The sequence below is a fragment of the Salvelinus alpinus genome, chromosome 1, assembly GCF_045679555.1.
Source record: "Salvelinus alpinus chromosome 1, SLU_Salpinus.1, whole genome shotgun sequence".
NCBI classification, from domain to species: Eukaryota; Metazoa; Chordata; class Actinopteri; order Salmoniformes; family Salmonidae; genus Salvelinus; species Salvelinus alpinus.
Window position 1 is genome coordinate 64901910 of NC_092086.1, and position 9931 is coordinate 64911840.

Below are 9931 nucleotides of genomic sequence, written 5' to 3' on the forward strand. Positions count from 1 at the left end.
CAACTTCAAAAAGTATATATTAGCATTTAAGAACAATAAACAATTTATGAAATAAAAATACCATGTCACATTAGTTTAACCTTCATCTACCTCCCCAGAGTCGGATGAACTCGTGGATCATTTTTATGTCTATGCGTGCAGTTTGTAGGAAGTTGCTAACTAGCGTTAGCGCAATAACTAGAAGCTAGTACAGTATGGCCAGTTATTGCGCTAACACAAATTAGCATTGGCTCGCAAAACTACCTCTAACTTATTGGATGCGGAGACATAAAAATTGTGTCAACGAGTTCATCTGACTCTGGGGAAGTAGATAAAGGGCCTCATTGCCAAAATCCAGAAGTATCCCTTTAAGCTAGAATCCTTAGTTGCTACATCCAGTTTGGACCTATATATTAATGAAATAAACCCATTGATTCTTGAAGAATATAACTTATAAGTGCTTCATGAGCTTAGTTCAACTGTCGTACCCTATTATAACCCAAAATACAAGCTTGTTTCACTCCAATGTTTGTAAACAACATAACATAAACAAACACTGTATAGCCTCAAAACAATGTTATCACTATTATATTGATATCATGGATGATCAGTCCTTACATCCATTGCTCTGTCTATAATTTTGAGAGTGATTACATTTCCCCATGCCCATCCCTCAGCTTTTTACCAAAACACAACCAGGGTGCCCAATTTGTTATTGTTTTAAATAAGGATTCTAGCCTTAAATAAGAATAATTGTGAACAGTAACCTGGAGTAATAGTGACTGGTGCTGTACTACTTCCTAAATACCATGTGACCGTCAAGCAGCATGGAAAATGCTGTCGTCACCACAAAATGTCACCTCCGGATTCTGTTCTTGGTCAGCAGTAGAAGTCTCTCCAGTTACCATATAAATCACCTCTGTTTATGAGAAGATATACAGTAACCACAACACTGGCTGGCAGCAGCAGACCCACGGACGGATAAAGTGCAACAATGCAGAAAGAAGCCATGGCTTTACAATGGTAACAGCAAATACAGAATGCTGGAAATACGTTACACTTGCAGAATAATTTGACATGACTGAAATATACTGTACATGCAATTGAAACTTTCCTTTTTTTTGGACCATTTTACCAACATGGCACAGCTACAGTGTGGAACCTGCAATGCGGGAACCGCTCAGGGGCATTAGACTGTGACTCATATCAGGCCAGCAGAGATTGAGAAATGTAAACTCAGTTCCTTTGATCAGTGCTGAGGGGCACCATTCCACCCTACAGTGGAGAAGGTCATGATCTGTGAAAAAGAGGAGCTGCTCTTCAGTCCAGTGTTGCTGTCTAACATGGACGCAGCTGTTTGCATGACATCTCTGTAGTCTCCTTCCCAGAACAGATTTTTTTAACCCCTGCAGAGGGAAGTCTGTGGGCATGTGCAATGTTGTGTTGTCCATGGAATCCAGGCACAATGTCCAGTCCCATAATGTAGAACATTGGCCTACGCAATAGACTGTCATACGAATTGTGGTGAGTGATCCTTCTGTCTGCTGAGTAGTTAACAGCACTACCAGAGGGAGACAGGTTCTCACCCTTTACACAGAACCGGGTCTGAATGTAACAAAAATGGGTTTAATATCAGACATGTCAGACATGAAAAGGCACAGATCACAAAATCAAATGTTAATATTTCCAGCAAATATTATATTTAGCAAAAATTCCCACTGTTAAATATTCTGCCTTTGATAACTCACTGAGAATGTAATTTCATTTGGCAAATGATAAAAGTTTTCCGTGGAATGAAATAACTGTATATGTAAATATCTAAGACCATGTCTCTCCTACTTTTGTGTGTGACTGAAGCTGACAATGCATTCATGGTAACATTTTGCGATGTAAGGATAATACATTATTCACATTTACAGTACATGCATCAAAAGTGTCCTTGTGTCCATAAAAAAAGAGGTGAGTTAACACACACGGTACCTCGTCTTTTCCTATGAATTCAAAGCTCCAAAAATGGTCTAAACACAGTCATACTCATACAGTTAGCACAGGCACATACAGACAGACACATACACACACATAGCTATCCAAACAATTGTAAAGTAATAGGATTTAGCATAGGCCTATATACTAAGAATGTTATTTTAAAATTATGAACATTTACAGCAAGTGAACATTTTAGATTAACTTTTTCCACTTGGCTGGCTGACATGATGCTGAGATACGGTCTACGAATACATTGTGGTGCAAGTACACTGTGTGCTACACCGTTAACCTAGTTCATTACAGTCTGAATGTGATACCAAGGTTTCTATTCATTAACACCTGGACAAAATCCACCCAGACTCCTACATCATTCATCACTACTGTGGCGGCAGATAGCCTAGCGGTTAAGAGCATTGGTCCAGTAGCTGGAAGGTTTCTGGTTCAAATCCCTGAGCTGACCAGGTGAAAAATCTGTTGATGTGCCCTTAAGCAAGGCACTTATAATTGCTTCTGAAAATCTTACAGTTTATCTTCCTTAGACAAGAATATGTGCAGATTCTGCAGAAGCTATAGTGTAGGGGTTTATTTCCTTATCTTTTAGCTAGTCAGTACATTGTGTAAATGTATGGTACACCCCAATCAGACGGTTGGTCCAGGAATCTCTGTAAACACTGAAACTTCACAGCAACAACACAAGAGCAACAATAACGGAGAGCAGCACAGTAACATCAGCAACAGTTCTCAGTATCCACGCTAGTCATTAACAAAGAAAACGAGCACGGTAGAGTGTGAAAGCAATCCCTAAACATAGCTTTACAGACTAAGTATACTGGCTGGATATTGGTATCAGAATGACGTACAGTGGTGGTCACACTACCCAGCATTGAGGTATTGCTGCTCTGACCACTGTACTTGCAGGGGTTATTGAGGCACAAAAGTAAGGTCCACATTAAAGACTTCTCTGTCTGTGTGTCCTTATTCACTGTCTAAGAGGCGGCAGGACAGGCGTCTGTAACTTCAGTTATTAAATGGTGATATTGAGGGGGGAGGTGAAGGTTGAGGTATTGAAGGGTGGTTGGAGGAATGGGGCAACGTGCGTGGTGTAGCTGGTAATAGCGCCTGCCTGTGATTATGTGCACCTGCTGTCCCTCATCAGAGAGTTGGATTTCTGGGCCGTGGCAGAGGGAGTGTACAGAATCACACAGACAGAAGTCCCTGAGCTGGCTCTGGGAGAGACCCAGATCAATATGGAATGTGTTACAGATAGAGGGCTGGCTACAGCCACTAGTGGGGGTCACAGATATTACTGTTAACCCTGATTTGATCTCTTGTTCTGCTTGTTAATTCTCTCCTACCTCTCCTACCCTGGCATTTCTATCTCATTCAGCCCGCTGCCAGTAAAGAACTGTCAGTTCAACTAGCAACATTATTCATTTTTCATACAACATACAAACAGACTATCATTATTTGTTCTCGGAGCTCTTAAGATAAGGAGCTGAATCGAAAATGATGCTGATGAGGTAATTTGTTTTAACTTAGAACAATATAACAAATGTTTGTGCAACTGCACTTGACATACTTGAACCTAGTACCTAAAACCGTGGTGTTCATTTGCACACAGGAGTAAGCACTAGAGTACATAACATGTGCACATACTCATGTCCACAAACTACACACACACACACATGATCACATCCGCAAACCATAGACTCCCTAAGTATTCTTCAGACTTTGTTCAATATTAAGAGGAAAAGTATTACAAACATTTAATAACCTACACATTACTAGAATAATATTCTTATAGTAACGCATTTAAATATGGAAAGAGATTCACATGTCATTTCCTATCCCGTGTCTGCGTACCGGGTCTAACTAAACGAGAAAGACAAGTCTCATTGTAACACCCTGCGCTTCAGACAATGGAGGCAAGAGGAGGATTATTGCAATACCCGTTTACGTTGGTGACACTAGACAGAGAGCCAATCCCCAGCTCCACGGTCCCCGCGTTATGTGAAAGACTGCTTGGCTTGTCCTTGGGGCTTAGGCGCAAGCTGTGACCCCTATATATGTATCCATTGGTGGGGAAAGCAGCCCCTCTCAGGCACAGAATCTCCTGGAAGGCATGCCTGAACTCAGGACTCCTGCAGTATATGAGGGGGTTGAACGCTGAGTTGGCATATCCTATCCAGTTCAATATCCTGAAAGGCATTTTAATGTTGTCCACCTTCCAGATGGTCACCACCACATTGAGTACAAAGAAGGGCAGCCAGCAGAGGGTAAAGGTGCCCATGATGATTCCCAGCGTCTTTAGGGCTTTGTGTTCCTTCAGACAGAACTTAGGTCTCTTCCCGTTCCCCCCTCCTCCTCCGCTCCCGTCCCCACCATCCTGCCCCTGGTTGTTGTCGATCATCTGGGCGTGGAAGCGCCCCTCACTGCCACGGATCTTCTCCAGCTGCTTCCTGGCCTCCTGGAAGACACGTCCGTAGACAAAGGCCATGACCGCCAGGGGGATGTAGAAGGAGACGACGGAGGAGGCTACGGCGTAGGCAGCGTTAGTGTTGAAGTCACAGCAGTGGGCATCTTCCAGGCAGCTGAGTGCCTCGGGCTCATCAGACACCCACCACTTCATGTGGATGGGCAGGAAGGAGATGAGGGCGGCCACCCCCCACACCGTCACCACCACCACGCACGCCTTACGCTTGGTCAGCAGGGACGGGTAGCGCAGCGGCGACGTGATGGCCAGGTAGCGGTCCAGTGCGATCACACACAGCGTCTCGATGCTGGCCGTCACACACAAGACATCCGCCGCAGTCCAGAACTCGCAGAGAAAGCTGCCAAAGTGCCAGGTGTTGAGGAGGATGTAGCAGGCACCGAAGGGCACCACCAGCAGGCCCATGACCAGGTCAGCACAGGCCAGAGAGGTGATGAACATGTTGGTGACCGTCTGCAGCCGCTGGAAGCGCACGATGGCGGTGATGACCAGCACGTTGCCAAAGACGATGCCCATCACTAGCAGGGCCATGAGGATGCCTAGTAGCACCGCCACAGCCTCGCTGTACTCCGAGTAAGACCACTGGCGAGACGACGAGTTCATCTCCACTGATAGATCCGATAGGTTGAACACGGCAGGCGTGCTCACACTCTCCATGATCTATGGCCCAGTTGAATCAACAAACCACAGGAGATAAGAAACGTGTTGTCAAAAGGACCCATGAAACAAAGAATAATCAATATAGGTACAGTGGCAAGAAAAAGTATGTGAACCCTTTGGAAATACCTGGATTTCTGCATAAATTGGTCATAAGATTTGATCTGATCTTCATCAAAGTCACAACAATAGACAAACATAGTGTGCTTAAACTAATAACAAACAAATTATTGTATTTTTCTTGTCTATATTGAATACATCATTTAAACATTCACATTGTAGGTTGGAAAAAGTATGTGAACCCCTAGGCTAATGACTTCTCCAAAAGCTAATTGGAGTCAGGAGTCAGCTAACCTGGAGTCCAATCAATGAGGCGAGATTGGAGATGCTGGTTAGAGCTGCCTTGCCCTATAAAAAACACTCACAAAATTTGAGTTTGCTATTCACAAGAAGCATTGCCTGATGTGAACCATGCCTCGAACAAAAGAGATCTCAGATTAAGAATTGTTGACTTGCATAAAGCTGGAAAGGGTTACACAAGTATCTCTAAAAGCCTTGATGTTCATCAGTTCACTGTAAGACAAATTGTCTATAAATGGAGAAAGTTCAACAGTGTTGCTACTCTCCCTAGGAGTGGCCGTCCTGAAAAGATGACTGCAAGAGCACAGCGCAGAATGCTCAATGAGGTTAAGAAGAATCCGAGAGTGTCAGCTAAAGACTTACAGAAATATCTGGAACATGCTAACATCTCTGTTGACGATTCTACGATACGTTAAACACTAACAAGAATGGTGTTCATGGGAGGACACCACACAAGAAGCCACTGCTGTCCAAAAAAAACATTGCTGCACATCTGAAGTTTGCAAAAGTGCACCTGGATGTTCCACAGTGCTACTGGCAAAATATTCTCTGGACAGATGAAACTACAGTTGAGTTGTTTGGAAGGAACACACAACACTGTGTGTGGAGAAAAAAGGCACAGCACACCAATATCAAAATCCCAACTGTAAAGTATGGTGGAGGGAGCATCGATGTTTGGGGCTGCTTTGCTGCCTCAGGGCCTGGATAGCTTGCTATCATTGACGGAAAAATGAATTCCCAAGTTTATCAACACATTTTGCAGGAGAATGTTAGGCTATGTGTCCGCCAATTGAAGCTCAACAGAAGTTGGATGATGCAACGGGACAACGACCCAAAACACAGAAGTAAATCAACAACAGAATGGCTTCAATTTAAGAAAATATGCCTTCTGGAGTGGCCCAGTCAGAGTCCTGACCTCAACGTGATTGAGATGCTGTGACATGATCTCAAGAGAGCGGGTCACACCAGACACCCCAAAAATATTGAAACAGTGTTGTAAAGAGGAATGGTCCAAAATTCCTCCTGACCGTTGTGCAGGTCTGTTCCACAACTACAGAAAACGTTTGGTTGAGGTTATTGCTGCCAAAGGAGGGTCAACCAGTTATTAAATCCAAGGGTTCACATACTTTTTTCACCCTGCACTGTGAATGTTTACACGGTATGTTCAATAAAGACATGAAAACGTATAATTGTTTGTGTGTTATTAGTTTAAGCAAACTGTGTTAGTCTGATGAAGATCAGATCAAATTTTATGACCAATTTATGCAGAAATCCAGGTATTTTCCTTGCCACTGTATATAGGCTACTGTATATGTAAAGTATATAAAGTCAAGATAGGATGCATAAGTTAAGTTTGATATGAATTCTGAATTATTTCATCCAATATCTCTTGGAGGCAATGGTATTTAAAATATGTCTAACTTCATTCTTAATGCATTTGCTCAATCAAAAAACACAAATAAATAAATAATTTCATCTTAAAGCCATTTACCCACCTCCAAATATTCTCCTGGTCTCCCATACAATCTGAAAGTATTCCTTTTTTATGTTGTAGCTCCCATTATTTGTTTGTACTTCATTAGAAATGTTTTTTGGCTGACTGCCTTCTTCCTTCCTCTTTTGCTGTGTCACACACTCACAGTCCCACTTGCTCTGTGTTCTAAAACACCACTCTCTCTCACTGTTGAATGTAGCTCCTGATCTAGTCATAGTCCTTATAGCAGGCAAGAATGACATCACACTCTGGCAGCAGCCAATCAGCAGGCAAGCAGACCACAGGAGCAGTGAATGTTAGCCTTTTAGCACAGTAAGAAGTTTTTTCACTTAAACAAGTCAAATTGCAAATTTGTTTGTATTTGTAATATTTGTTCTATGTTATCAGAAAAATCTGAAAGTGAAAGCAATATGATAGTGATAATGTTTCTGAGAGCAAATGCTGTATGTCATACTTTTTTGTTTTGTTTTACTTTGAAAGGGAAAAGGTCATTCACATAGCAACATAATTAGTATTGCAACAGGCTCTGTTGGAGACAAGCACAATAAACAAACAAGCAATTATGTACAACCTATAGTTATAAACTGTTCTAAAGGGTTGTCATGCAGCGTATAACTGTGTAATGTGATGTCAATGGAAATTAAAGCTTTCACACTTCCTGACCTGAAACAGAGACATTAGGCATAGTCCATTGACATACAATAGACACTAGACCCTCTTAAATATTAACATGACTGCATAGATTGGGTTATTATGTACAATCTCACTTACAGTACATTCGGAAAGTATTCAGACCCCTTGACTTTTCCCACATTTTGTTATGTTACAGCCTTATTCTAAAATTGATTAAATATTTTTTCCCCCCTCAATCCACACACAATACATAATAATGACGTCGCAAAAACATGTTTGAATACATTTTGCACATTTAAAAAATAAAAACACTTAAATACCTTATTTACATAAGTATTCAGACTCAAATTGAGTTTAGGTGAATCCTGTTTCTATTGATCATCCTTGAGATGTTTCTACAAGTTGATTGGCATCCACCTGCGGTAAATCAAATTGATTGGACAGGATTTGGAAAGGCACACACCTATCTAAGGTCCCACAGTTGACAGTGCATGTCAGAGAAAAAAACAAGTCATGAGGTAGAAGGAATTGTCCATAAAGCTCAGAGACAGAATTGTGTTGAGGCACCGAGTTGTGGAAAGGTAGCAAAAAATGTCTGCAGCATTGAAGATCCACAAGAACACAGTGGCTATCATTCTTAAATGGAAAAAGTTTGAAACCAAAAAGACTCTGCCTAGAGCTGGCCGCCCGGCCAAACTGAGCAATCTGGTGAGAAGGGCCTTGGTCAGGGAGGTGACGAAGAGCCCGATGGTCACTCTCACAGAGCTCCAGAGTTCCTCTGTGGAGATGGGAGAACCTTCCAGAAGGACAACCATCTCTGCAGCACTCCACCAATCATGCATTTATGGTAGAGTGGCCAGACGGAAGCCACTCCTCAGTAAAAGGCACATGACAGTTCGCTTGGAGTTTGCCAAAAGGCACCTAAAGGACTGTCAGACAATGAGAAACAAGATTATCTGGTCTGGTGAATCCAAGATTAAACTATTTGGCCTGAATGCCAAGCATAACATCTGGAGGAAACTTGGCACCATCCCTACGGTGAAGCATGGTGGTGGCAGCATCATGCGGTGGGGATGTTTTTCAGCGGCAGGGACTGGGAGACTGGTCAGGATTGAAAGATAAACAGAGCAAAGTACAGAGAGATCTTTGATGAAAACCTGCTCCAGAGTGCTCAGGACCTCAGACTGTGCCGAAGGTTCACCTTGAGTGGCCCAGCCAGAGCCTGGACTTGAACCTGATCGAACATCTTTGGAGAGACCTGAAAAAATCCAACCTGACGAAGCTTGAGAGGATCTGCAGAGAATAATGGGAGAAACTCCCCAAATATAGGTGTGCCAAGCTTGTAGCTGCATACCCAAGAATACTGGAGGCTGTAATCGCTGCCAAAGGTGCTTCAACAAAGTACTGAGTAAAGGGTCTGCATGCTTATGTACAGTTGAAGTCGAAAGTTTACATACACCTTAGCCAAATACATTTAACGTCAGTTTTTTACAATTCCTGACATTAAATCCTCGTAAAAATTCCACGTCTTAGGTCAATTAGGATCACCACTTTATTTTAAGAATGTGAAATGTCAGAATAATAGTAGAGAGAATGATTCATTTTAGCCTTTTATTTCTTTCATCACATTCCCAGTGGGTCAGAAGTTTACATACACTCAATTAGTATGTGGTAGCATTGCCTTTAAATTGTTTAACTTGGGTCAAACATTTCAGGTAGCCTTCCACAAGCTTCCCACAATAAGTTGGGTGAATCTTGGCCCATTCCTCCTGACAGATCTGGTGTAACTGAGTCAGGTATGTAGGCCTCCTTGCTCGCACATGCTTTTTCAGTTCTGCCCACACATTTTCTATAGGATTGAGGTCAGGACTTTGTGATGGTCACTCCAATACCTTGACTTTGTTGTCCTTAAGCCATTTTGCCACAACTTTGGAAGTATGCTTGGGGTCATTGTCCATTTGTAAGACTCATTTGCGACCAAACATTAGATGACCTGGCCTCCACAATCCTCCGACCTCAACCAAATTGAGATGGTTTGGGATGAGTCAGACCTCAGAGCGAAGGAAAAGCAGCCAACAAGTGCTCAGCATATGTGGGAACTCCTTCCAGACTGTTGGAAAGCATTCCAGGTGAAGCTGGTTGAGAGCATGCCAAGAGTGTGCAAAGCTGTCATCAAGGCAAAATGTGTCTATTTGAAGAATATAAAATATAAAATATATTTAGATTTATTAAAAAAAATATATATATTACTGCATGATTCCATATGTGTTATTTCATAGTTGTGATGTCTTCATTATTATTCTACAATCTAGAAAATAGTAAAAACCAAG

General features: G+C 42.2%; 1 protein-coding gene across 1 annotated transcript; it reads right to left on the reverse strand.

The window, feature by feature from the left end:
- On the reverse strand, positions 1-7144 carry LOC139583355 (beta-2 adrenergic receptor). The gene is made up of 2 exons (XM_071414331.1): positions 6970-7144; positions 1-5116 (listed from the first exon to the last, which is right to left on the reverse strand). Exon 2 carries the CDS (start codon positions 5111-5113, stop codon positions 3878-3880), a length of 1236 nt encoding a protein of 411 aa, XP_071270432.1. The 5' UTR covers positions 5114-5116; positions 6970-7144; the 3' UTR covers positions 1-3877.
- Positions 7145-9931: the final 2787 nt, after the last annotated feature.

What these genes read in the sequence shown, in the direction of transcription:
- LOC139583355 (XM_071414331.1), bottom strand. Translation starts at nt 5,113, where the DNA reads ATGGAGAGTGTGAGCACGCCTGCCGTGTTCAACCTATCGGATCTATCA.